The sequence below is a fragment of the Bolinopsis microptera genome, chromosome 12 (genome assembly GCF_026151205.1).
Source record: "Bolinopsis microptera isolate Bmic1 chromosome 12, MBARI_Bmic_1.0, whole genome shotgun sequence".
Lineage (NCBI taxonomy): Eukaryota > Metazoa > Ctenophora > Tentaculata > Lobata > Bolinopsidae > Bolinopsis > Bolinopsis microptera.
In genome coordinates this window covers 7,423,707-7,451,223 of record NC_087083.1, presented here as the reverse complement: position 1 = coordinate 7,451,223, position 27,517 = coordinate 7,423,707, and the positions used below count along the sequence as shown (strand labels likewise).

At 45.3% G+C, this 27,517-nt stretch overlaps 2 protein-coding genes across 2 annotated transcripts; both read right to left on the bottom strand.

Moving 5' to 3' along the window:
- Positions 1-495: 495 nt before the first annotated feature.
- On the bottom strand, positions 496-21,962 carry LOC134823862 (mucin-12-like). The gene is made up of 6 exons (XM_063835459.1): positions 21,774-21,962; positions 6,025-21,152; positions 2,396-5,486; positions 2,222-2,298; positions 1,488-2,042; positions 496-703 (listed from the first exon to the last, which is right to left on the bottom strand). The coding sequence occupies exons 1-6, from the start codon at positions 21,960-21,962 to the stop codon at positions 496-498; spliced, it is 19,248 nt and encodes a 6,415-aa protein (XP_063691529.1).
- Positions 21,963-22,292: 330 nt separating this feature from the next.
- On the bottom strand, positions 22,293-27,159 carry LOC134823861 (nucleolar protein dao-5-like). The gene is made up of 3 exons (XM_063835458.1): positions 27,092-27,159; positions 22,944-26,901; positions 22,293-22,373 (listed from the first exon to the last, which is right to left on the bottom strand). The coding sequence occupies exons 1-3, from the start codon at positions 27,157-27,159 to the stop codon at positions 22,293-22,295; spliced, it is 4,107 nt and encodes a 1,368-aa protein (XP_063691528.1).
- Positions 27,160-27,517: the final 358 nt, after the last annotated feature.

The window sequence follows — 27,517 nt, the reverse complement described above, 5'->3', positions numbered from 1 at the left end:
ACGGATTCTTTAATAACTTTATAAATAAAAACTTTTTCACAGCAATTTATAAAGCTTTTAATCTGTTTTGTTTCTGATTTTAGATCACAGAAAATAAGAAGTATTAATATCAAAATAAATTGGTCAGTCGATCTTGAAGAAAATATCTACATCTCAAGAAAAATACATTCTCCTTAAATATGTACATTTATTTAAAATTATTATAATCATATTACCCTCTCACTACTTTTCAACGCATAAGTTACCAATGCCACCCTAAGATAGTAAGATCAACTTGACCAAAAACTTCATTTTCATATTTAAGCTCTGTAAGTCTTAACTCTGAAAAGCGCTCTCGAGTATCACATAGTTTCTCTCAGCGTTACTCTTAACTCTGAAAAATGCTCTCGCAGTCATCACAGTATACTTCGAGAAAAAGGATCGTGTCTACTCAAGCCACTATCTCACTAGCGAGGCAGAACACAGGACCCCCTGCAACCGGGGAGACAGTGCACTCTACTGGTCCCTGCTCTCCTCCGCAAGAAGAGGACAAGTCTGACACACGTGCACAAACAAGTGCACAACCTCACTTCCGATACCCATGCTCAGTGCCAGCTCTTCCAGGTGCGCCGTCAGTGCGGTGCACAGCTCGCACGTGCAGTTGTCCGTGGTAACGCACGTCTCTTCTATCATGTCTGTTTGTGTGCCCATCTCGCGCATGTACCTGAAACGTGGATGTTGTGTTACTAGGGGTGGGGTCTGGCTTACACGCACGTTGTTGCCATAGTAATGCATATTGTCACCATGGTAACTGTTAGTGTTACCTTGGCAAGGTACGTCGACAATTGACATAGTAACACACGCGTAGGTTTCCATGGCTACGCAGGCTCACACGCTGTTACCATAGTAACACACGCTGTTACCATAGTAACACACGCTGTTACCATAGTAACACACGTTGTTACCATAGTAACACACGCTGTTACCATAGTAACACACGCTGTTACCATAGTAACACACGCTGTTACCATAGTAACACACGCTGTTACCATAGTAACACACGCTGTTACCAGCGTAACCAACATTAATTATTTTCCAGCTAACAAACATGGTTACCATGGTTACCATGGTAAACCACATTTGTGCCATTGTAAAAATAAGAATTTCAATCTTTTGTAAAACAGCTGCAGCTCGTTAACATTTGTATTATAAGATTCTGAGAGAGAATAGAAACGCAGCACAGTAACTCTGCAACAATTAGGAACCCGACAGCACATGACACATGACACTTATTTGGGTTTCAGATAGAAAGAATGAGTAGTTAATATAATGGCGAGGCTTATTATTGGCAGGTAGAAGCCGTAGAGGGGAGGGACATTTAAGAGTTAGCGAGCAGATTGCAGCACTATTAAAATGCAGGTGAGGCCGGCTTTCAACAACTACTTGAGTGTTGTATCGATTAAAGTAATGATTTAAGGAATTTTAGGTGGAATTTCAGGGGTACTCACTCCAGATCCACCAGGTTAGGAATGTACTGAAACTGTTCGTGCTGGATTACATCACACCCCGTGCCGATACCCACGGAGCTGCGAGTAGTTGCGGAGCTGCAGTGACAGGACGTGAAGACGTGGGACTGGTTCTCTTTAGCACCGGTGGTAGGTGGGGTGTCTTTAAACTGACGGATCTTATCCAGGATGTTGTCATGGTAACCGACTACTTCGGGTGCTGGGGTTGTCTCTTCTGAGTTGAAGGTTCCTACAATGTCTGCCACATACATTGGTGACAAGTAGGTAGGGGCGTCACCATAGTTACAGTCAATAGTCACCAAAGTGGGGCGTCTCTTCTTCGCTTGAGGAGGAGCACTTTGACCTCGCTTCTTACGGATCCTGTAGGTGACCACTATCAGGGACTCAGTGCTGGAGTAGAGGGATGTAGGGACGGAGGTTGATCTCTTCAGTTGGGGTGTGGTCCTCTCCTTCTTCCTGCCCCGGATCTTATTGAGCAGTCCCCCTAGTAGAGCAGGTTTACTGGTCGGCACAGTGGTGGTGTTACTGGAGGTGTTGCTGGAGGTGCGGGTCTCAGAGCAGACAGCAGAGGACACCACTCCAGCATCGTCTACCTGCGCTTCTGGTTCACCCCTTGTACACGGGTTCCAACCTAACAATGATCTACTCTTCTTTACTCGCGGAGGTGGGACAGGGGCGGAAGAGTGGCAGCAAGACTCCTCAGAACTCAGATCCACTGCTCGCTGCAGAGCTTGGCCAACCTCAGTTCCCAGTGGGAGTGCTTTCTGAGGGAGTATGGGTTTAAGCTTCTCCTCTGGGATATCGTACGTGATTATCGGTTTTCCGAAATCGTACACGGAACCATCAGGTCTCACGTGAGGACAGGAAAAGTTGTGTAAAATCGGTTTAACGGGTTTTTCGGATCCAGGAAGTGGAATTGGGTTTTCTTTTGTGTCGAGCAAGTCTCCGTCCTCGTTAACAGTGAGGGGTATGCCAGTGTCTGGGTGGTGTACTGTTCTGGGTTCTCCTTCGCTATCAAGCAATGGTTTCCCGTCCGGTCCGAGCACTAATCCATCAGGAGCTATGATAACGTCTCCCAAAGGTGTTTCACCTAGTTTCAATCCAGGAATCACATCTCCATTCTCATCTAGCATATTTTTATCATCGTTCACCGGGAGACTCCCATCAGGATTGAGTTTTATCTTGATGGGTTTCCCAGTCTCTGGATTAAGGAGTGGTAACTTATCAGGACCATGCATAGTTCCATCATCTGAGATGTATGGACAACCAATCCTAACTGAAGGACACTTTACAGGATTACCGTCTGGTCCCAATAAAAGGATCCCTTCATCATCCACCAACATACCCTCCTCATTTGGACCACTGGGGCACATATCTACTGGTACAAAGTTAGGATCTGGTCTGAGTCCCACAAGAACGGGGACCCCCTCCGGGGTGATAACTGGGAGACCCGACTCGGGGTCCAGCACACTCCCATCTGGTTCTATTTCTGGTAAAATATAGGTCACTAGAGGAGTAACAGGTATCTCCTCAACTGTTATAGGGAGTCCGTCCGCGTCCAGTAGCTCACCTATATCATTTACTTGGAGAGGTGTATCCCCACATGGACACAACGTCTTGACAGGTTCTCCTTCATTATTCCTTACAGGCTTCCCATCTGGTCCGATCACACCTCCATCAGGAGCTATAACCACAACACTTAATGGATCTTTCCCTGGTTTTATGGGGTTGGAGGGCCTCACAATTTTACCGTCCTCATCTAGAATATTCCCATTCTCGTCCAGGGGAATGCTTCCATCAGGGTTCAGTTTTATTCGGATGGGTTCCCCTTTTTCAGGGTCCCTTATGGGCTCTTTATCCGGCCCATGGAGAATACCAGCTGGGTCAATATAAGGTATGCACACATCCACCAGGCACTTGATGGGTTCACCGTCAGGTCCAATTAGCAGTTCCCCGTCAGGTCCTAGCAGATTCCCATTGTCATCTGGAGGGACTGGGACAAGTGGTGCCGGTTGTGAAGGCTTCAGACTCAGGATTATAGGCTTTCCATCAGGATTGAGCATAGGCTTGCCGTTTGGACTGTAAACCGCCCCATCCGGTCCAACAACTGGGCCTAAAGCGGGATGGAAGTTGGGTTTCTCGGAACCATCTGGACCGAGGTAAACTAGGGGATGGCCGTCAGGGTCAAGAAGACAGCCGCTATCATCTATCATTAAGGATCCGTCGGGGTTTAGTCCGACTTTAAGATGTCTTGGTTTTAGTGAAGGGTTTTTAATGGGTCTCACCAGTGAGGAGGATATTACAAATGACTCGATCGAGCTTATGGACTGACCATGTTTCAAAGTATCGTCCTTGTCATCAGAATCTGAGGAAGACATTTCAAGTGACGGTTGTCCTCCAAAGCATGATGTTGGTCGTCCACTTTTAGGTTTTGGTTCTTCTTCAGAGATATCCGGTTTCCCCAACCCGCAGAGACTGAAGGGTCGTTTCTTTTTATCACCGTGGACTCGGACTGCCTTGGGGTGTATTTCAAGTGGCGTTTTCAGAACATGAGATGTTTTCTTTTCTTTATCTTTTGAGGAGGATTTTCGAGGGCTTTTAAGGGATGAATCGGTGTCTATTAATGATGGTATTCTAATCGAAGTTTCGAGTTTCAATGATGATTTTGGTGACTCCTTGGATGTTGTTTTCTTTGAATGAGTTTCTGCTTCTCTGCCTGATTCGGACTTTTCTGTCAATGGTGAAGATAATTTGAGATCATGGTCAATTTCAATTTCAGGAGTTGCTTCCACTTGTTCCACTACATCATCAACAATTGACGGAATTTCTGCGTAAGTTGGCTCAACCTGACACACTGGAACGGAATCACTAACCGGAGCAGACTCTACATCAGCTACAGACTCCACATGTACAGTCTCCACAGGTACAGTCTCCAGAGGTACATCATATAATGGATCTTCTTTCTCACTTTCAGGATCTGTCAGAGGTATGTGAATAACTTGAGGTGATCTCGGTGGTTTCGAGGGGGGTGACAGTGAAGGTGCTCGATCTGAAACTGGTGAAGTTGGAGGATATTTCTTGCCAAATGGAGGACACATTGGCATCTTTGAGGGTTTGCTCTTCTTTTCCAAACTGGATTTGCTGCTCTTTTTTGAGGGGATAGTTATAGAGTCTTTGCTTACTCGAATACTTGGCTTTGAAGAGCTGTCGACTGTCACTCCTACACAGCTGGTATTATCAGTTGGCAGAGATTCTGGTTCGTCCTGCATATCAACACTCTTTGTATCAGGTCCTTTACAAATGTTATTGAAGATATTCGGGAAGAATGATCCTTTCTTTCCCACAATGGAACTCTTGTAACTACCATCAGATTTACCTTCTGATGTGTCATTAAAAGTAGCTGATTTAGCATCTGTAGAGGATGAAGAAGAGGATGAAGAAGAAGATGTGGAACTTTTGTCAGATTGCACTACTTCATCCTTAAGCGCCTGGTTATATGACAGTCGGTTTAACTTGCACGTCTCTGGACCTGGTGACTCTCTATCAGACTTGGTAAACTTAATGTTTTCTGAAGGTAGTTTATCTGAAACAGCTGGGTGGTTCAAACTTGTTTCCATTTCTATCTTCTCCGATTTCTCTGATTTGTCTCCCGAGGAGGTGATGTTGAAATCTTTTGAGGTAAAAGAGCTTGCATCGCTGCGTTTATCATCATCTAGATTGTAGATATGAGTGTGAGAATCCGTGTCCAGTCTCGACAGATCAAAGGGATCGTTGGAGTCGATCAGAGCCTCCAATTCATCGTTACCAATCGGAGTAAACTTCTTAGAAACCTTACTCTTTTCTTGGACGCAATTGCTTTTCAGTGAGATGTTATCCAGCTCTGGGGGTTTTGTTCCTTCCGGGTACACATACGTTGTTTTCTTGGTGTACTCCTTGACTTCGGTGGTGACACAGATTCCATTGTGTTTGGTTGTGTAGTACCTGGTTCTTTTCAGTGTAGTTACTGTGGGAGTGAGCTTGTTCCGCTCTGCCGCCCGGAAATCTCTCTCTGCATTTTCCGTTCTACACAAAATGGGAAGAGTTAAGATATTTCTGGATTAACCGGGTCAAATAATTGGCAGTAATCTTAATATGATCTTTATTATGAACCTATTTCTATAAACCTTTTAATTTTATCACGTTTGTGACATGATAATTGTAATATGATGGCTAACATAATATGATTGTGAATGACATTGAGGTGAAAGACAATAGCACATTATGAAAAGCGAAAACATTGACGATAAAGGCACAGCACAGATCTCCAAAGTACAGCAGCTCTGAAAATATAGCCATTTCCTGAAAAAATGCAGATAAGCTTGATTTCAGAGTAAAATCAGTATCAAAATTCGAGAATTATGTTCACATTAATCAGCGATACGTAGCAACACAATCAAAGCAAATTTAAAATACATTTTTATAAAATGATTCTTTATGCAGCAAATTAAACAAGCAAAATTTCAGCAAAAATGAAACTTACCAAGTTTCAGGCTCTTCTTCAGTAGCAACATTCTTCACACTCAAGTCACCGACCAAATGTCGAGGAACTTCTATAACAACACACTGCTCCACCTCCAGAACTTCTTGCTCCGTCAACATGGGAGCGCTAAAACTCTCACTGAAATCGGACACATCTGTACTTGCTTCCTCCGCGGTGGAGTTCTGTGCTCGATTTGGAATGACAGTCTCGTAAATCTCTAAAAATATGCACGGTTTATTTTCTAGTTCTGGTGGAATGTCCTCTTCTATCAATAAAGGACGCCACATCTTTCCATCCTTGTCTTCGGGATGATTTCCTTTAATTTCATTTACATCTGGAGTTCCGTTATTAAAACGGTTTGGAATTCTTTGGTCTAATAAGGGAGAACAAGTACTGCTCAAGTTGTCAGCTCCATCAGGATAAGGAGTGAACCTCAATAATGTCACCAGTACATCAAGGGGAACATCAACAACATGATCCATGAAACTGTCATCGATAAATTGTACAAAGAATGGAATCAGAACAGTGAGATCGTGGTCTGAAGTGAAGTCCTCAAAAGTCAATCCCAGACCTGATATTGGAAGGAATTTCTCAGAAGCTATTAGACTTGCTGATATTTTCTCTTCTGGAGGAAGATCAGAGACTGCGTTAAGAAACTGGGGTATGTGAATATTCACCAGGATTGAAAGGATCACACCATCATTAATGTCGGTGGTGAGGTTTGTCAGTATCGGACCGTAATCAGATATTAAAACGTTGATCTGAGCAATATTGATTTCGAGTTGATCTTCGGTATCATATTTGTCAAAATCTATTTTGACAAGGGATTGCGTAGACCGTGATCCAGCAATAAAAATGGAGCTGTCGCTTTCCAGTGATATGTCAATGAAGGAAGTATCCGGATCCAGATATTCCGAATCCGGCTTACCAGAAGAATGCTTGCTGCTTGGTTTGGATTTGGTTGATGCCGGCTTCTTGTCGTCAGCTGAACTTGGTGAGCTGCTAGAAGTACTGTCATCAGATGTCTTCGGCTGATCCTTGTAAGCAATGTCAGCAGGTTTAGAGGAGCTGGTATCATCACTAGAAGAATGCTTGCTGCTTGGTTTGGATTTGGTTGATGCCGGCTTCTTGTCGTCAGATGAACTTGGTGAGCTGCTAGAAGTACTGTCATCAGATGTCTTCGGCTGATCCTTGCGACCTATGTCAGCAGGTTTTGCGGAGCTGGTATCATCACTAGAATAATGCTTGCTGCTTGGTTTGGATTTGGTTGATGCCGGCTTCTTGTCGTCAGATGAACTTGGTGAGCTGCTACAAGTACTGTCATCAGATGTCTTCGGCTGATCCTTGCGACCAATGTCAGCAGGTTTTGCGGAGCTGGTATCATCACTAGAAGAATGCTTGCTGCTTGGTTTGGATTTGGTTGATGCCGGCTTCTTGTCGTCAGATGAACTTGGTGAGCTGCTACAAGTACTGTCATCAGATGTCTTCGGCTGATCCTTGTGACCAATGTCAGCAGGTTTTGCGGAGCTGGTATCATCACTAGAAGAATGCTTGCTGCTTGGTTTGGATTTGGTTGATGCCAGCTTCTTCTCGTCAGATGAACAGGGTGAACTGTTAGAAGTACTGTCGTTAGATGTCTTCGGCTGATCCTTGCGACCAATGTCAGCAGGTTTAAAGGAGCTGGTATCATCACCGGATGAATGCTTGCTGCTTGGTTTGGATTTGGTTGATGCTGGCTTCTTGTCGTCAGATGAACTTGGTGAGCTGCTAGAAGTACTGTCATCAGATGTCTTCGGCTGATCCTTGCGACCAATGTCAGCAGGTTTCGAGGAGCTGGTATCATCACTAGAAGAATGCTTGCTGCTGGGTTCAGGTTTGGTTAATGCAGGCTTCTTGTCGTCAGATGAACTTGGTGAGCTAATAGAATTACTGTTGTCAGATGTCTTCGGCTGATCATTCCGACCAATGTCAGCAGGTTTGAAGGAGCTGATATCATCTGACTTAGATCTGGACGGTGATCGACATCTGTCAACCTTCACTTCTGCTTCTTTTATATCTCGTTTTGAAGATGAATCATCTTCCTTGGAATCCGATTCAGGTTTCTTTGACAACGACAAATCAAAGGTGACTTCCTTATCAGATTCAGACTTTTTCGAGCTAGCTGGACTTCGGCTTACCGGTTTTGATCCTGGCTTTTGATCTTGGGCTGACGCACTTGAAGACGATGGGGAGCTGGAACTCTTATCTTCAAACGAATCCGGCTTACCACAAGAATGGTTGCTGCTTGGTTTGGATTTGGTTGGTGCAAGCTTCTTGTCGTCAGATGAAATGGATGAGCTGCTAGAAGTACTGTCGTCAGATGTCTTCAACTGATCCTTGCGACCAATGTCAGCAGGTTTGGAGGAGCTGTTATCATCTGACTTAGATCTGGAGGGTGATCGAGATCTGTCAACTTTCACTTCCTCTTCTTTTATATCTCGTTCTGAGGATGATTCATCTTCCTTGGAATCCGATTCAGGTTTCTTTGACAACGACAAATCAAGAGTGACTTCCTTATCGGATTCAGACTTTTTCGAGCTACCTGGACTTCGGCTTACCGGTTTTGATCCTGGCTTTTGATCTTGGGCTAACGCACTTGAACACGATGGGGAGCTGGAACTCTTATTTTCGACCGAATCCAGCTTACCAGAAGAATTCTTGCTGCTTGATTTGGATTTGGTTGAAGCGGGCTTCTTGTCGTCAGATGAACTGGGTGAGCTGCTAGAAGTACTGTCATCAGATGTCTTTGGCTGATCCTTGTGACCAATGTCAGCAGGTTTCGAGGAGCTGGTATCATCACTAGAAGAATGCTTGCTGCTTGGTTTGGATTTGGTTGATGCTGGCTTCTTTTCGTCAGATGAACTTGGTGAGCTGCTAGAAGTACTGTCATCAGATGTCTTCGGCTGATCCTTGCGACCAATGTCAGCAGGTTTCGAGGAGCTGGTATCATCACTAGAAGAATGCTTGCTGCTGGGTTCAGGTTTGGTTAATGCAGGCTTCTTGTCGTCAGATGAACTTGGTGAGCTAATAGAATTACTGTTGTCAGATGTCTTCGGCTGATCATTCCGACCAATGTCAGCAGGTTTGAAGGAGCTGATATCATCTGACTTAGATCTGGACGGTGATCGACATCTGTCAACCTTCACTTCTGCTTCTTTTATATCTCGTTTTGAAGATGAATCATCTTCCTTGGAATCCGATTCAGGTTTCTTTGACAACGACAAATCAAAGGTGACTTCCTTATCAGATTCAGACTTTTTCGAGCTAGCTGGACTTCGGCTTACCGGTTTTGATCCTGGCTTTTGATCTTGGGCTGACGCACTTGAAGACGATGGGGAGCTGGAACTCTTATCTTCAAACGAATCCGGCTTACCACAAGAATGGTTGCTGCTGGGTTTGGTTGAAGTGGGCTTCTTGTCGTCAGATAAACTGGATGAGCTAATAGAAGTACTGTTGTCAGATGTCTTCGGCTGATCCTTGCGACCAATGTCAGCAGGTTTAGAGGAGCTGGTATCATCACCGGATGAATGCTTGCTGCTTGGTTTGGATTTGGTTGAAGCGGGCTTCTTGTCGTCAGATGAAACGGGTGAGCTGCTAGAAGTACTGTCATCAGATGTCTTCGGTTGATCCTTGCGACCAATATCAGCAGGTTTGGAGGAGCTGATATCATTTGACTTAGATCTGGACGGTGATCGAGATCTGGCAACCTTCACTTCTGCTTCTTTTATGTCTCGTTCTGAAAATGAATCCTCTTCCTTGGAATCCGATTCAGGTTTCTTTGACAACGACAAATCAAAAGTGACTTCCTTATCGGATTCAGACTTTTTCGAGCTACCTGGACTTCGGCTTACCGGTTTTGATCCTGGCTTTTGATCTTGGGCTGACGCACTTGAAGACGATGAGGAGCTGGAACTCTTATCTTCAACCGAATCCGGCTTACCACAAGAATGGTTGCTGCTTGGTTTGGATTTGGTTGAAGTGGGCTTCTTGTCGTCAGATAAACTGGATGAGCTAATAGAAGTACTGTTGTCAGATGTCTTCGGCTGATCCTTGCGACCAATGTCAGCAGGTTTAGAGGAGCTGGTATCATCACCGGATGAATGCTTGCTGCTTGGTTTGGATTTGGTTGAAGCGGGCTTCTTGTCGTCAGATGAAACGGGTGAGCTGCTAGAAGTACTGTCATCAGATGTCTTCGGTTGATCCTTGCGACCAATATCAGCAGGTTTGGAGGAGCTGATATCATTTGACTTAGATCTGGACGGTGATCGAGATCTGGCAACCTTCACTTCTGCTTCTTTTATGTCTCGTTCTGAAAATGAATCCTCTTCCTTGGAATCCGATTCAGGTTTCTTTGACAACGACAAATCAAAAGTGACTTCCTTATCGGATTCAGACTTTTTCGAGCTACCTGGACTTCGGCTTACCGGTTTTGATCCTGGCTTTTGATCTTGGGCTAACGCACTTGAAGACGATGGGGAGCTGGAACTCTCATCTTCGACCGAATCCAGCTTACCAGATGAATTCTTGCTGCTTGATTTGGATTTGGTTGAAGCGGGCTTCTTGTTGTCAGATGAACTGGGTGAACTGTTAGAAGTACTGTCGTTAGATGTCTTCGGCTGATCCTTGCGACCAATGTCAGCAGGTTTAGAGGAGCTGGTATCATCACTAGAATAATGCTTGCTGCTTGGTTTAGATTTGGTTGTTACCGGCTTCTTGTCGTCAGATGAAATTGGTGAGCTGCTAGAAGTACTGTCATCAGATGTCTTTGGCTGATCCTTGTGACCAATGTCAGCAGGCTTCGAGGAGCTGGTATCATCACTAGAAGAATGCTTGCTGCTGGGTTTAGGTTTGGTTGATGCAGGCTTCTTGTCGTCAGATGAACTTGGTGAGCTGCTAGAAGTACTGTCGTCAGATGTCTTCGGCTGATCATTGCGACCAATGTCAGCAGGTTTGGAGGAGCTGATATCATCTGACTTAGATCTGGACGGTGATCGACATCTGTCAACCTTCACTTCTGCTTCTTTTATATCTCGTTCTGAAGATGAATCATCTTCCTTGGAATCCGATTCAGGTTTCTTTGACAACGACAAATCAAGGGTGACTTCCTTATCAGATTCAGACTTTTTCGAGCTACCTGGACTTCGGCTTACCGGTTTTGATCCTGGCTTTTGATCTTGGGCTGACGCACTTGAAGACGATGGGGAGCTGGAACTCTTATCTTCAACCGAATCCGGCTTACCACAAGAATGGTTGCTGCTTGGTTTTGATTTAATTGACGCGGGCTTCTTGTCGTCAGATGAACTGGGTGAACTGTTAGAAGTACTGTCGTTAGATGTCTTCGGCTGATCCTTGCGACCAATGTCAGCAGGTTTAGAGGAGCTGGTATCATCACTAAAAGAATGGTTGCTGCTTGGTTTAGATTTGGTTGTTGCAGGCTTCTTGTCGTCAGATGAACTTGGTGAGCTGCTAGAAGTACTGTCATCAGATGTCTTCGGCTGATCCTTGTGACCAATGTCAGCAGGCTTCGAGGAGCTGGTATCATCACTAAAAGAATGGTTGCTGCTTGGTTTAGATTTGGTTGTTGCCGGCTTCTTGTCGTCAGCTGAACTTGGTGAGCTGCTAGAAGTACTGTCATCAGATGTCTTTGGCTGATTCTTGTGACCAATGTCAGCAGGCTTCGAGGAGCTGGTATCATCACTAGAAGAATTCTTGCTGCTTGATTTGTATTTGGTTGAAGCGGGCTTCTTGTCGTCAGATGAACTTGGTGAGCTGCTAGAAGTACTGTCATCAGATGTCTTCGGCTGATCCTTGCGACAAATGTCAGCAGGTTTCGAGGAGCTGGTATCATCATTAGAAAAATGCTTGCTGCTGGGTTTAGGTTTGGTTGATGCAGGCTTCTTGTCGTCAGATGAACTTGTTGAGCTGCTAGAAATACTGTCATCAGATGTTTTCGGCTGATCCTTGCGACCAATGTCAGCAGGTTTAGAGGAGCTGGTATCATCACCGGATGAATGCTTGCTGCTTGGTTTGGATAAGGTTGAAGCGGGCTTCTTGTCGTCAGATGAAACGGGTGAGCTGCTAGAAGTACTGTCATCAGATGTCTTCGGCTGATCCTTGCAACCAATATCAGCAGGTTTGGAGGAACTGATATCATTTGACTTAGATCTGGACGGTGATCGACATCTGGCAACCTTCACTTCTGCTTCTTTTATATCTCGTTCTGAAAATGAATCCTCTTCCTTGGAATCCGATTCAGGTTTCTTTGACAACGACAAATCAAGAGTGACTTCCTTATCGGATTCAGACTTTTTCGAGCTACCTTGACTTTGGCTAACCGGTTTTGATCCTGGCTTTTGATATTGGGCTGACAAACTTGAAGACGATGGGGAGCTGGAACTCTCATCTTCGACCGAATCCAGCTTACCAGAAGAATTCTTGCTGCTTGATTTGGATTTTGTTGAAGCGGGCTTCTTGTCGTCAGATGAACAGGGTAAACTGTTAGAAGTACTGTCGTTAGATGTCTTCGTCTGATCCTTGCGACCAATGTCAGCAGGTTTAGAGTAGCTGGTATCATCACTAGAAGAATGCTTGCTGCTTGGTTTAGATTTGGTTTTTGCCGGCTTCTTGTTGTCAGATGAACTTAGTGAGCTGCTAGAAGTACTGTCATCAGATGTCTTCGGCTGATCCTTGTGACCAATGTCAGCAGGTTTAGAGGAGCTGGTATCATCACTAGAAGAATGCTTGCTGCTTGGTTTGGATTTGGTTGATGCCGGCTTCTTGTCGTCAGATGAACTTGGTGAGCTGCTAGAAGTACTGTCATCAGATGTCTTCGGCTGATCCTTGTAAGCAATGTCAGCAGGCTTCGAGGAGCTGGTATCATCACTAGAAGAATGCTTGCTGCTGGGTTTAGGTTTGGTTGATGCCGGCTTCTTGTCGTCAGATGAACTTGGTGAGCTGCTAGAAGTACTGTCATCAGATGTCTTTGGCTGATCCTTGTGACCAATGTCAGCTGGTTTCGAGGAGCTGGTATCATCACTAGAAGAATGCTTGCTGCTTGGTTTGGATTTGGTTGATGCAGGCTTCTTGTCGTCAGATGAACTTGGTGAGCTGCTAGAAGTACTGTCATCAGATGTCTTTGGCTGATCCTTGTGACCAATGTCAGCAGGTTTAGAGTAGCTGGTATCATCACTAGAAGAATGCTTGCTGCTTGGTTTGGATTTGGTTGATGCCGGCTTCTTGTCGTCAGATGAACTTGGTGAGCTGCTAGAAGTACTGTCATCAGATGTCTTCGGCTGATCCTTGCGACCAATGTCAGCAGGTTTGGAGGAGCTGATATCATCTGACTTAGATCTGGACGGTGATCGACATCTGTCAACCTTCACTTCTGCTTCTTTTATATCTCGTTCTGAAGATGAATCATCTTCCTTGGAATCCGATTCAGGTTTCTTTGACAACGACAAATCAAGGGTGACTTCCTTATCAGATTCAGACTTTTTCGAGCTACCTGGACTTCGGCTTACCGGTTTTGATTCTGGCTTTTGATCTTGGGCTGACGCACTTGAAGACGATGGGGACCTGGAACTCTTATCTTCAACCGAATCCGGCTTACCACAAGAATGGTTGCTGCTTGGTTTGGATTTGGTTGAAGTGGGCTTCTTGTTGTCAGATGAACTTGGTGAGCTGCTAGAAGTACTGTCATCAGATGTCTTTGGCTGATCCTTGTGACCAATGTCAGCAGGTTTCGAGGAGCTGGTATCATCACTAGAAGAATGCTTGCTGCTTGGTTTAGATTTGGTTGATGCCGGCTTCTTGTCATCAGATGAACTTGGTGAGCTGCTAGAAGTACTGTCATCAGATGTCTTTGGCTGATCCTTGTGACCAATGTCAGCAGGTTTCGAGGAGCTGGTATCATCATTAGAAGAATGCTTGCTGCTTGGTTTAGATTTGGTTGATGCCGGCTTCTTGTCGTCAGATGAACTTGGTGAGCTGCTAGAAGTACTGTCATCAGATGTCTTCGGCTGATCCTTGCGACCAATGTCAGCAGGTTTGGAGGAGCTGATATCATCTGACTTAGATCTGGACGGTGATCGACATCTGTCAACCTTCACTTCTGCTTCTTTTATATCTCGTTCTGAAGATGAATCATCTTCCTTGGAATCCGATTCAGGTTTCTTTGACAACGACAAATCAAGGGTGACTTCCTTATCAGATTCAGACTTTTTCGAGCTACCTGGACTTCGGCTTACCGGTTTTGATTCTGGCTTTTGATCTTGGGCTGACGCACTTGAAGACGATGGGGACCTGGAACTCTTATCTTCAACCGAATCCGGCTTACCACAAGAATGGTTGCTGCTTGGTTTGGATTTGGTTGAAGTGGGCTTCTTGTTGTCAGATGAACTTGGTGAGCTGCTAGAAGTACTGTCATCAGATGTCTTCGGCTGACCCTTGCGACCAATGTCAGCAGGTTTTGAGGAGCTGGTATCATCACTAGAAGAATGCTTGCTGCTGGGTTTAGGTTTGGTTGATGCAGGCTTCTTGTCGTCATATGAACTTGGTGAGCTGCTAGAAGTACTGTCATCAGATGTCTTCGGCTGATCATTGCGACCAATGCCAGCAGGTTTGGAGGAGCTGATATCATCTGACTTAGATCTGGACGGTGATCGACATCTGTCAACCTTCACTTCTGCTTCTTTTATATCTCGTTCTGAAGATGAATCATCTTCCTTGGAATCCGATTCAGGTTTCTTTGACAACGACAAATCAAGGGTGACTTCCTTATCAGATTCAGACTTTTTCGAGCTACCTGGACTTCGGCTTACCGGTTTTGATTCTGGCTTTTGATCTTGGGCTGACGCACTTGAAGACGATGGGGACCTGGAACTCTTATCTTCAACCGAATCCGGCTTACCACAAGAATGGTTGCTGCTTGGTTTGGATTTGGTTGAAGTGGGCTTCTTGTTGTCAGATGAACTTGGTGAGCTGCTAGAAGTACTGTCATCAGATGTCTTCGGCTGACCCTTGCGACCAATGTCAGCAGGTTTTGAGGAGCTGGTATCATCACTAGAAGAATGCTTGCTGCTGGGTTTAGGTTTGGTTGATGCAGGCTTCTTGTCGTCATATGAACTTGGTGAGCTGCTAGAAGTACTGTCATCAGATGTCTTCGGCTGATCATTGCGACCAATGTCAGCAGGTTTGGAGGAGCTGATATCATCTGACTTAGATCTGGAGGGTGATCGACATCTGTCAACCTTCACTTCTGCTTTTTTTATATCTCGTTCTGAAGATGAATCATCTTCCTTGGAATCCGATTCAGGTTTCTTTGACAACGACAAATCAAGGGTGACTTCCTTATCAGATTCAGACTTTTTCGAGCTACCTGGACTTTGGCTAACCGGTTTTGATCCTGGCTTTCGATATTGGGCTAACACACTTGAAGACGATGGGGAGCTGGAACTCTCATCTTCGACCGAATCCAGCTTACCAGAAGAATTCTTGCTGCTTGATTTGGATTTTGTTGAAGCGGGCTTCTTGTCGTCAGATGAACAGGGTGAACTGTTAAAAGTACTGTCGTTAGATGTCTTCGGCTGATCCTTGCGAGCAATGTCAGCAGGTTTAGAGTAGCTGGTATCATCACTAGAAGAATGCTTGCTTCTTGGTTTTGATTTGGTTGTTGCCGGCTTCTTGTCGTCAGATGAACTTGGTGAGCTGCTAGAAGTACTGTCATCAGATGTCTTCGGCAGATCCTTGCGAGCAATGTCAGCAGGTTTCGAGGAGCTGGTATCATCACTAGAAGAATGCTTGCTGCTTGGTTTTGATTTGGTTTTTGCCGGCTTCTTGTCGTCAGATGAACTTGGTGAGCTGCTAGAAGTACTGTCATCAGATGTCTTCGGCAGATCCTTGCGAGCAATGTCAGCAGGTTTCGAGGAGCTGGTATCATCACTAGAAGAATGCTTGCTGCTTGGTTTAGATTTGGTTGTTGCCGGCTTCTTGTCGTCAGATGAACTTGGTGAGCTGCTAGAAGTACTGTCATCAGATGTCTTCGGCTGATCCTTGTGACCAATGTCAGCAGGTTTCGAGGAGCTGGTATCATCACTAGAAGAATGCTTGCTGCTTGGTTTTGATTTGGTTGATGCAGGCTTCTTGTCGTCAGATGAACTTGGTGAGCTGCTAGAAGTACTGTCATCAGATGTCTTCGGCTGATCCTTGCGAGCAATGTCAGCAGGTTTAGAGGAGCTGGTATCATCACTAGAAGAATGCTTGCTGCTTGGTTTAGATTTGGTTGTTGTCGGCTTCTTGTCGTCAGATGAACTTGGTGAGCTGCTAGAAGTACTGCCATCAGATGTCTTTGGCTGATCCTTGTGACCAATGTCAGCAGGTTTAGAGGAGCTGGTATCATCACTAGAAGAATGCTTGCTGCTTGGTTTAGATTTGGTTGATGCCGGCTTCTTGTCGTCATATGAACTTGGTGAGCTGCTAGAAGTACTTTTATCAGATGTCTTCGGCTGATCCTTGCAAGCAATGTCAGCAGTTTTAGAAGAGCTGGTATCATCACTAGAAGAATGCTTGCTGCTTGGTTTGGATTTGGTTGATGCCGGCTTCTTGTCGTCATATGAACTTGGTGAGCTAATACAAGTACTGTCATCAGATGTCTTCGGCTGATCCTTGCGACCTATGTCAGCAGGTTTTGCGGAGCTGGTATCATCACTAGAAGAATGCTTGCTGGTTGGTTTGGATTTGGTTGATGCCGGCTTCTTGTCGTCATATGAACTTGGTGAGCTGCTAGAAGTACTTTTATCAGATGTCTTCGGCTGATCCTTGCAAGCAATGTCAGCAGTTTTAGAAGAGCTGGTATCATCACTAGAAGAATGCTTGCTGCTTGGTTTGGATTTGGTTGATGCCGGCTTCTTGTCGTCAGATGAACTTGGTGAGCTAATACAAGTACTGTCATCAGATGTCTTTGGCTGATCCTTGTGACCAATGTCAGCAGGTTTCGAGGAGCTGGTATCATCACTAGAAGAATGCTTGCTGCTTGGTTTGGATTTGGTTGATGCCAGCTTCTTCTCGTCAGATGAACAGGGTGAACTGTTAGAAGTACTGTCGTTAGATGTCTTCAGCTGATCCTTGTGCCCAATGTCAGCAGGTTTCGAGGAGCTGGTATCATCACAAAAAGAATGCTTGCTGCTTGGTTTGGATTTGGTTGATGCTGGCTTCTTGTCGTCAGATGAACTTAGTGAGTTGCTAGAAGTACTGTCATCAGATGTCTTTTGCTGATCCTTGCGACCAATGTCAGCAGGTTTCGAGGAGCTGGTATCATCACTAAAAGAATGCTTGCTGCTTGGTTTGGATTTGGTTGATGCTGGCTTCTTGTCGTCAGATGAACTTGGTGAGCTGCTAGAAGTACTGTCATCAGATGTCTTCGGCTGATCCTTGCGACCAATGTCAGCAGGTTTCGAGGAGCTGGTATCATCACTAGAAGAATGCTTGCTGCTGGGTTCAGGTTTGGTTAATGCAGGCTTCTTGTCGTCAGTTGAACTTGGTGAGCTAATAGAATTACTGTTGTCAGATGTCTTCGGCTGATCATTCCGACCAATGTCAGCAGGTTTGGAGGAGCTGATATCATCTGACTTAGATCTGGACGGTGATCGACATCTGTAAACCTTCACTTCTGCTTCTTTTATATCTCGTTCTGAAGATGAATCATCTTCCTTGGAATCCGATTCAGGTTTCTTTGACAACGACAAATCAAGGGTGACTTCCTTATCAGATTCAGACTTTTTCGAGCTACCTGGACTTCGGCTTACCGGTTTTGATCCTGGCTTTTGATCTTGGGCTGACGCACTTGAAGACGATGGGGAGCTGAAACTCTTATCTTCAACCGAATCCGGCTTACCACAAGAATGGTTGCTGCTTGGTTTGGATTTGGTTGGTGCAAGCTTCTTGTCGTCAGATGAAATGGATGAGCTGCTAGAAGTACTGTCGTCAGATGTCTTCAACTGATCCTTGCGACCAATGTCAGCAGGTTTGGAGGAGCTGTTATCATCTGACTTAGATCTGGAGTGTGATCGAGATCTGTCAACTTTCACTTCTTCTTCTTTTATATCTCGTTCTGAGGATGATTCATCTTCCTTGGAATCCGATTCAGGTTTCTTTGACAACGACAAATCAAGAGTGACTTCCTTATCAGATTCAGACTTTTTCGAGCTACCTGGACTTCGGCTTACCGGTTTTGATCCTGGCTTTTGATCTTGGGCTAACGCACTTGAAGACGATGGGGAGCTGGAACTCTCATTTTCGACCGAATCCAGCTTACCAGAAGAATTCTTGCTGCTTGATTTGGATTTGGTTGAAGCGGGCTTCTTGTCGTCAGATGAACTGGGTGAACTGTTAGAAGTACTGTCGTTAGATGTCTTCGGCTGATCCTTGCGACCAATGTCAGCAGGTTTATAGGAGCTGGTATCATCACCGGATGAATGCTTGCTGCTTGGTTTGGATTTGGTTGAAGCGGGCTTCATGTCGTCAGATGAAATGGGTGAGCTGCTAGAAGTACTGTCATCAGATGTCTTCGGCTGATCCTTGCGACCAATGTCAGCAGGTTTAGAGGAGCTGGTATCATCACCGGATGAATGCTTGCTGCTTGGTTTAGATTTGGTTGTTGCCAGCTTCTTGTCGTCAGATGAACTTGGTGAGCTGCTAGAAGTACTGTCAACAGATGTCTTTGGCTGATCCTTGTGACCAATGTCAGCAGGTTTCGAGGAGCTGGTATCATCACTAGAAGAATGCTTGCTGCTTGGTTTGGATTTGGTTGATGCCGGCTTCTTGTCGTCAGATGAACTTGGTGAGCTGCTAGAAGTACTGTCATCAGATGTCTTTGGCTGATCCTTGTGACCAATGTCAGCAGGTTTCGAGGAGCTGGTATCATCACTAGAAGAATGCTTGCTGCTTGGTTTGGATTTGGTTGATGCAGGCTTCTTCTCGTCAGATGAACAGGGTGAACTGTTAGAAGTACTGTCGTTAGATGTCTTCGGCTGATCCTTGTGCCCAATGTCAGCAGGTTTCGAGGAGCTGGTATCATCACTAAAAGAATGCTTGCTGCTTGGTTTGGATTTGGTTGATGCTGGCTTCTTGTCGTCAGATGAACTTGGTGAGCTGCTAGAAGTACTGTCATCAGATGTCTTCGGCTGATCCTTGCGACCAATGTCAGCAGGTTTCGAGGAGCTGGTATCATCACTAGAAGAATGCTTGCTGCTGGGTTCAGTTTTGGTTAATGCAGGCTTCTTGTCGTCAGTTGAACTTGGTGAGCTAATAGAATTACTGTTGTCAGATGTCTTCGGCTGATCATTCCGACCAATGTCAGCAGGTTTGGAGGAGCTGATATCATCTGACTTAGATCTGGACGGTGATCGACATCTGTAAACCTTCACTTCTGCTTCTTTTATATCTCGTTCTGAAGATGAATCATCTTCCTTGGAATCCGATTCAGGTTTCTTTGACAACGACAAATCAAGGGTGACTTCCTTATCAGATTCAAACTTTTTCGAGCTACCTGGACTTCGGCTTACCGGTTTTGATCCTGGCTTTTGATCTTGGGCTGACGCACTTGAAGACGATGGGGAGCTGGAACTCTTATCTTCAACCGAATCCGGCTTACCACAAGAATGGTTGCTGCTTGGTTTGGATTTGGTTGGTGCAAGCTTCTTGTCGTCAGATGAAATGGATGAGCTGCTAGAAGTACTGTCGTCAGATGTCTTCAACTGATCCTTGCGACCAATGTCAGCAGGTTTGGAGGAGCTGTTATCATCTGACTTAGATCTGGAGTGTGATCGAGATCTGTCAACTTTCACTTCTTCTTCTTTTATATCTCGTTCTGAGGATGATTCATCTTCCTTGGAATCCGATTCAGGTTTCTTTGACAACGACAAATCAAGAGTGACTTCCTTATCAGATTCAGACTTTTTCGAGCTACCTGGACTTCGGCTTACCGGTTTTGATCCTGGCTTTTGATCTTGGGCTAACGCACTTAAAGACGATGGGGAGCTGGAACTCTTATTTTCGACCGAATCCAGCTTACCAGAAGAATTCTTGCTGCTTGATTTGGATTTGGTTGAAGCGGGCTTCTTGTCGTCAGATGAACTGGGTGAACTGTTAGAAGTACTGTCGTTAGATGTCTTCGGCTGATCCTTGCGACCAATGTCAGCAGGTTTATAGGAGCTGGTATCATCACCGGATGAATGCTTGCTGCTTGGTTTGGATTTGGTTGAAGCGGGCTTCATGTCGTCAGATGAAATGGGTGAGCTGCTAGAAGTACTGTCATCAGATGTCTTCGGCTGATCCTTGCGACCAATGTCAGCAGGTTTAGAGGAGCTGGTATCATCACCGGATGAATGCTTGCTGCTTGGTTTAGATTTGGTTGTTGCCAGCTTCTTGTCGTCAGATGAACTTGGTGAGCTGCTAGAAGTACTGTCAACAGATGTCTTTGGCTGATCCTTGTGACCAATGTCAGCAGGTTTAGAGGAGCTGGTATCATCACCGGATGAATGCTTGCTGCTTGGTTTGGATTTGGTTGAAACGGGCTGCTTGTCGTCAGATGAACTTGGTGAGCTGCTAGAAGTACTGTCAATAGATGTCTTTGGCTGATCCTTGTGACCAATGTCAGCTGGTTTCGAGGAGCTGGTATCAATACTCGAAAAATGCTTGCTGCTTGGTTTGGATTTGGTTGATGCCGGTTTCTTGTCGTCAGATGAACTTGGTGAGCTGCTAGAAGTACTGTCATCAGATGTCTTCGGCTGATCCTTGCGACCAATGTCAGCAGGTTTCGAGAAGCTGGTATCATCACTAGAAGAATGCTTGCTGCTGGGTTTAGGTTTGGTTGATGCAGGCTTCTTGTCGTCAGATGAATTTGGTGAGCTGCTAGAAGTACTGTCGTCAGATGTCTTCGGCTGATCATTGCGATCAATGTCAGCAGGTTTGGAGGAGCTGATATCATCTGACTTAGATCTGGATGGTGATCGACATCTGTCAACCTTCACTTCTGCTTCTTTTATATCTCGTTCTGAAGATGAATCATCTTCCTTAGAATCCGATTCAGGTTTCTTTGACAACGACAAATCAAGGGTGACTTCTTTATCGGATTCAGACTTTTTCGAGCTACCTGGACTTCGGCTTACCGGTTTTGATCTGGTTTGTTTGGGTGAGCCTTGAGCGTGGGGGCTGGAATTCTTTCTTCACGATCGGTTACAAGAATGTTGTGTGGTTTGATTTGTTGAGCGGCTTCTTGTCGTCAGTGAACTGGTGAACTGTTAGAGTACTGTCTTAGATGTTTGGCTGATCTTGACAATTCAGCGTTGAGGAGCTGTATCATCTAAAATGTTGCTGCTTGGTTGATTGTGTGCGTTCTTGTCGCAGAACTGTGACTGTAAAGTATGTCATCAGAGTCTTGTGATCTGTGACAATGTCGCGGTAGAGTGATCTCAGAAATGTTGGGGTTTGTGGTTTGCGGCTTCTTGTGTCAGTGATGTGGCTCAGAGTATGTCCAGAGTCTTGGTGTCTTGGACATGTCAGCGTTGAGGATGTATCTACTGGAATGCTCTGTTTATTTTTCGTCTAGTGTCAGATGATTGGCGCAGTATTCATCGTTTGGCTGATCCTCATGTCGCGTTGAGAGTGTATCACTAGAGAAGTTGGCTGGTTGGATGGTGTGGTCTTGTCTAAACTGTGGTGAAGTATGTCAGTGTCTGGCTGTCTTGACCAATGTCAGAGTGGGGTGGTATATCAGGATGCTGTGCTGGTTTGGATTGGTTGAGCGCTTGTGTCATGAAGTGAGCGTAAGTCGTCATCAGATGTTGCTGATCCTTGCACCATTCAGCGGTTTGGGGACGATTGTTGCTGCTGTGAATGATCATCGTTCTTTTCTCAATAACTTCTGAATCCGTCAGTTCTTTGACAACGAATCAGGTGTTCTTATGAAGACTTTCAGCTTGTGAAGGTTGATCTGCTTGTATGGGTAATTGAAGCGATGGGCTGGATCATTCGACGACATTACCAAGATCTTGTGTGTTTGTTGTAGCGGCTCTTGTTCGAAGGTAGTAGATTCGTTGTGCTTGTGTCCTTGACAATTGCGGTTGAGAGCTGTTATCACTGGAGTGCTGCTTGTATTTCGCTCTTGTTAATGAACTGTGTCTGAAGTACGTCTCAGTGCTTTGTGTCCTGTGCATCAGAGTTTCGAGCTGGTCTCACTGAATCTTGCTGCTTGATTTGGTTGAGCGCTCTGTGTCAGGAATTGGTGATGTGATACTGTCAGTGTCTTCGCTGATCTGGACAATGTCAGCGGTTAAGGCTGGTATATCACAATGCTTGCTGTGGTTGGTTGGTTGATGCGCTCTTGGTCGTGACTGTGAGGCAAGATGACGATGTCTGCTGTCTGCATGTCGGTTTGAGAGCTGGTATCATCACTATCTTGTGTTGGTTATTTTCCGTCTTTTATAACTGGTCTGAAATGACTTTCGTCTGGACCATTCAGGTTTGCGGACTGGTTCTCCTAGATAGTTTTTGTTGGATTGGTTACGGTTTTGTCTCTACTTGTGGCCAAGCAGGTGGCTGTTTCATCGAGTGGTACACGAATGTTGCGTGTGTTTGTGATGGTTCTGTCGTCAGATAACGGGGATTGAATACGTTCGATTCTTGTGATCTTGCAAGTCGGTTTGAGAGTGGTTCTACTAGGAAGTGTGCTGGTTTAGTTGGTTTTGCTTCTGTGAGATGACTTCTAATCGTCTCTGCGACTTGGCTCAGAGGTTCAGACTTTTCGAGCTCCTGGTTTGGTTAACGGTTTTGTCCGCTTTGATCTGGTACCATAGAGTGGGACTGGACAATTCGCGATAGCTTACCAAAGAATCTTGCTGCTGATTTGGATTTGTTGAAGCGGGCTTCTTGTCGTCAGATGAACTGGGTGAACTGTTAGAAGTACTGTCGTTAGATGTCTTCGGCTGATCCTTGCGACCAATGTCAGCAGGTTTATAGGAGCTGGTATCATCACCGGATGAATGCTTGCTGCTTGGTTTGGATTTGGTTGAAGCGGGCTTCATGTCGTCAGATGAAATGGGTGAGCTGCTAGAAGTACTGTCATCAGATATCTTCGGCTGATCCTTGCGACCAATGTCAGCAGGTTTAGAGGAGCTGGTATCATCACCGGATGAATGCTTGCTGCTTGGTTTAGATTTGGTTGTTGCCAGCTTCTTGTCGTCAGATGAACTTGGTGAGCTGCTAGAAGTACTGTCAATAGATGTCTTTGGCTGATCCTTGTGACCAATGTCAGCTGGTTTCGAGGAGCTGGTATCAATACTCGAAAAATGCTTGCTGCTTGGTTTGGATTTGGTTGATGCCGGTTTCTTGTCGTCAGATGAACTTGGAGAGCTGCTAGAAGTACTGTCATCAGATGTCTTCGGCTGATCCTTGCGACCAATGTCAGCAGGTTTCGAGAAGCTGGTATCATCACTAGAAGAATGCTTGCTGCTTGGTTTAGATTTGGTTGATGCAGGCTTCTTGTCGTCAGATGAACTTGGTGAGCTGCTAGAAGTACTGTCGTCAGATGTCTTCGGCTGATCATTGCGATCAATGTCAGAAGGTTTGGAGGAGCTGATATCATCTGACTTAGATCTGGATGGTGATCGACATCTGTCAACCTTCACTTCTGCTTCTTTTATATCTCGTTCTGAAGATGAATCATCTTCCTTGGAATCCGATTCAGGTTTCTTTGACAACGACAAATCAAGGGTGACTTCCTTATCAGATTCAGATTTTTTCGAGCTACCTGGACTTCGGCTTACCGGTTTTGATCCTGGCTTTTGATCTTGGGCTGACGCACTTGAAGACGATGGGGAGCTGGAACTCTTATCTTCAACCGAATCCGGCTTACCACAAGAATGGTTGCTGCTTGGTTTTGATTTAGTTGACGCGGGCTTCTTGTCGTCAGATGAACTGGGTGAACTGTTAGAAGTACTGTCGTTAGATGTCTTCGGCTGATCCTTGCGACCAATGTCAGCAGGGTTAGAGGAGCTGGTATCATCACTAAAAGAATGGTTGCTGCTTGGTTTAGATTTGGTTGTTGCCGGCTTCTTGTCGTCAGATGAACTTGGTGAGCTGCTAGAAGTACTGTCATCAGATGTCTTTGGCTGATTCTTGTGACCAATGTCAGCAGGCTTCGAGGAGCTGGTATCATCACTAGAAGAATGCTTGCTGCTGGGTTTAGGTTTGGTTGATGCAGGCTTCTTGTCGTCAGCTGAACTTGGTGAGCTGCTAGAAGTACTGTCGTCAGATGTCTTCGGCTGATCATTGCGACCAATGTCAGCAGGTTTGGAGGAGCTGATATCATCTGACTTAGATCTTGAAGGTGGTCGAGATCTGTCAACTTTCACTTCTTCTTCTTTTATATCTCGTTCTGAAGATGAATCATCTTCCTTGGAATCCGATTCAGGTTTCTTTGACAACGACAAATCAAGAGTGACTTCCTTATCGGATTCAAACTTTTTCGAGCTACCTGGACTTCGGCTTACCGATTTTGATCCTGGCTTTTGATCTTGGGCTGACACACTTGAAGACGATGAGGAGCTGGAACTCTTATCTTCAACCGAATCCGGCTTACCACAAGAATGGTTGCTGCTTGGTTTGGATTTGGTTGAAGTGGGCTTCTTGTCGTCAGATAAACTGGATGAGCTAATAGAAGTACTGTTGTCAGATGTCTTCGGCTGATCCTTGCGACCAATGTCAGCAGGTTTAGAGGAGCTGGTATCATCACCGGATGAATGCTTGCTGCTTGGTTTGGATTTGGTTGAAGCGGGCTTCTTGTCGTCAGATGAAACGGGTGAGCTGCTAGAAGTACTGTCATCAGATGTCTTCGGCTGATCCTTGCGACCAATGTCAGCAGGTTTAGAGGAGCTGGTATCATCACCGGATGAATGCTTGCTGCTTGGTTTAGATTTGGTTGTTGCCAGCTTCTTGTCGTCAGATGAACTTGGTGAGCTGCTAGAAGTACTGTCAACAGATGTCTTTGGCTGATCTTTGTGACCAATGTCAGCAGGTTTCGAGGAGCTGGTATCATCACTAGAAGAATGGTTGCTGCTTGGTTTGGATTTGGTTGATGCCGGCTTCTTGTCGTCATATGAACTTGGTGAGCTGCTAGAAGTACTGTCAATAGATGTCTTTGGCTGATCCTTGTGACCAATGTCAGCTGGTTTCGAGGAGCTGGTATCAATACTCGAAAAATGCTTGCTGCTTGGTTTGGATTTGGTTGATGCCGGTTTCTTGTCGTCAGATGAACTTGGAGAGCTGCTAGAAGTACTGTCATCAGATGTCTTCGGCTGATCCTTGCGACCAATGTCAGCAGGTTTCGAGAAGCTGGTATCATCACTAGAAGAATGCTTGCTGCTGGGTTTAGGTTTGGTTGATGCAGGCTTCTTGTCGTCAGATGAACTTGGTGAGCTGCTAGAAGTACTGTCGTCAGATGTCTTCGGCTGATCATTGCGATCAATGTCAGAAGGTTTGGAGGAGCTGATATCATCTGACTTAGATCTGGATGGTGATCGACATCTGTCAACCTTCACTTCTGCTTCTTTTATATCTCGTTCTGAAGATGAATCATCTTCCTTGGAATCCGATTCAGGTTTCTTTGACAACGACAAATCAAGGGTGACTTCCTTATCAGATTCAGATTTTTTCGAGCTACCTGGACTTCGGCTTACCGGTTTTGATCCTGGCTTTTGATCTTGGGCTGACGCACTTGAAGACGATGGGGAGCTGGAACTCTTATCTTCAACCGAATCCGGCTTACCACAAGAATGGTTGCTGCTTGGTTTTGATTTAGTTGACGCGGGCTTCTTGTCGTCAGATGAACTGGGTGAACTGTTAGAAGTACTGTCGTTAGATGTCTTCGGCTGATCCTTGCGACCAATGTCAGCAGGGTTAGAGGAGCTGGTATCATCACTAAAAGAATGGTTGCTGCTTGGTTTAGATTTGGTTGTTGCCGGCTTCTTGTCGTCAGATGAACTTGGTGAGCTGCTAGAAGTACTGTCATCAGATGTCTTTGGCTGATTCTTGTGACCAATGTCAGCAGGCTTCGAGGAGCTGGTATCATCACTAGAAGAATGCTTGCTGCTGGGTTTAGGTTTGGTTGATGCAGGCTTCTTGTCGTCAGCTGAACTTGGTGAGCTGCTAGAAGTACTGTCGTCAGATGTCTTCGGCTGATCATTGCGACCAATGTCAGCAGGTTTGGAGGAGCTGATATCATCTGACTTAGATCTTGAAGGTGGTCGAGATCTGTCAACTTTCACTTCTTCTTCTTTTATATCTCGTTCTGAAGATGAATCATCTTCCTTGGAATCCGATTCAGGTTTCTTTGACAACGACAAATCAAGAGTGACTTCCTTATCGGATTCAAACTTTTTCGAGCTACCTGGACTTCGGCTTACCGATTTTGATCCTGGCTTTTGATCTTGGGCTGACACACTTGAAGACGATGAGGAGCTGGAACTCTTATCTTCAACCGAATCCGGCTTACCACAAGAATGGTTGCTGCTTGGTTTGGATTTGGTTGAAGTGGGCTTCTTGTCGTCAGATAAACTGGATGAGCTAATAGAAGTACTGTTGTCAGATGTCTTCGGCTGATCCTTGCGACCAATGTCAGCAGGTTTAGAGGAGCTGGTATCATCACCGGATGAATGCTTGCTGCTTGGTTTGGATTTGGTTGAAGCGGGCTTCTTGTCGTCAGATGAAACGGGTGAGCTGCTAGAAGTACTGTCATCAGATGTCTTCGGCTGATCCTTGCAACCAATATCAGCAGGTTTGGAGGAACTGATATCATTGACTTAGATCTGGACGGTGATCGACATCTGGCAACCTTCACTTCTGCTTCTTTTATGTCTCGTTCTGAAAATGAATCCTCTTCCTTGGAATCCGATTCAGGTTTCTTTGACAACGACAAATCAAGAGTGACTTCCTTATCGGATTCAGACTTTTTCGAGCTACCTTGACTTTGGCTAACCGGTTTTGATCCTGGCTTTTGATATTGGGCTGAAAAACTTGAAGACGATGGGGAGCTGGAACTCTCATCTTCGACCGAATCCAGCTTACCAGAAGAATTCTTGCTGCTTGATTTGGATTTTGTTGAAGCGGGCTTCTTGTCGTCAGATGAACAGGGTAGAGCTGCTAGAAGTACTGTCGTTAGATGTCTTCGGCTGATCCTTGCGACCAATGTCAGCAGGTTTAGAGGAGCTGGTATCATCACTAGAAGAATGCTTGCTGCTTGGTTTGGATTTGGTTGATGCCGGCTTCTTGTCGTCAGATGAACTTGGTGAGCTGCTAGAAGTACTGTCATCAGATGTCTTCGGCTGATCCTTGCGACCAATGTCAGCAGGTTTCGAGGAGCTGGTATCATCACTAGAAGAATGCTTGCTGCTTGGTTTGGATT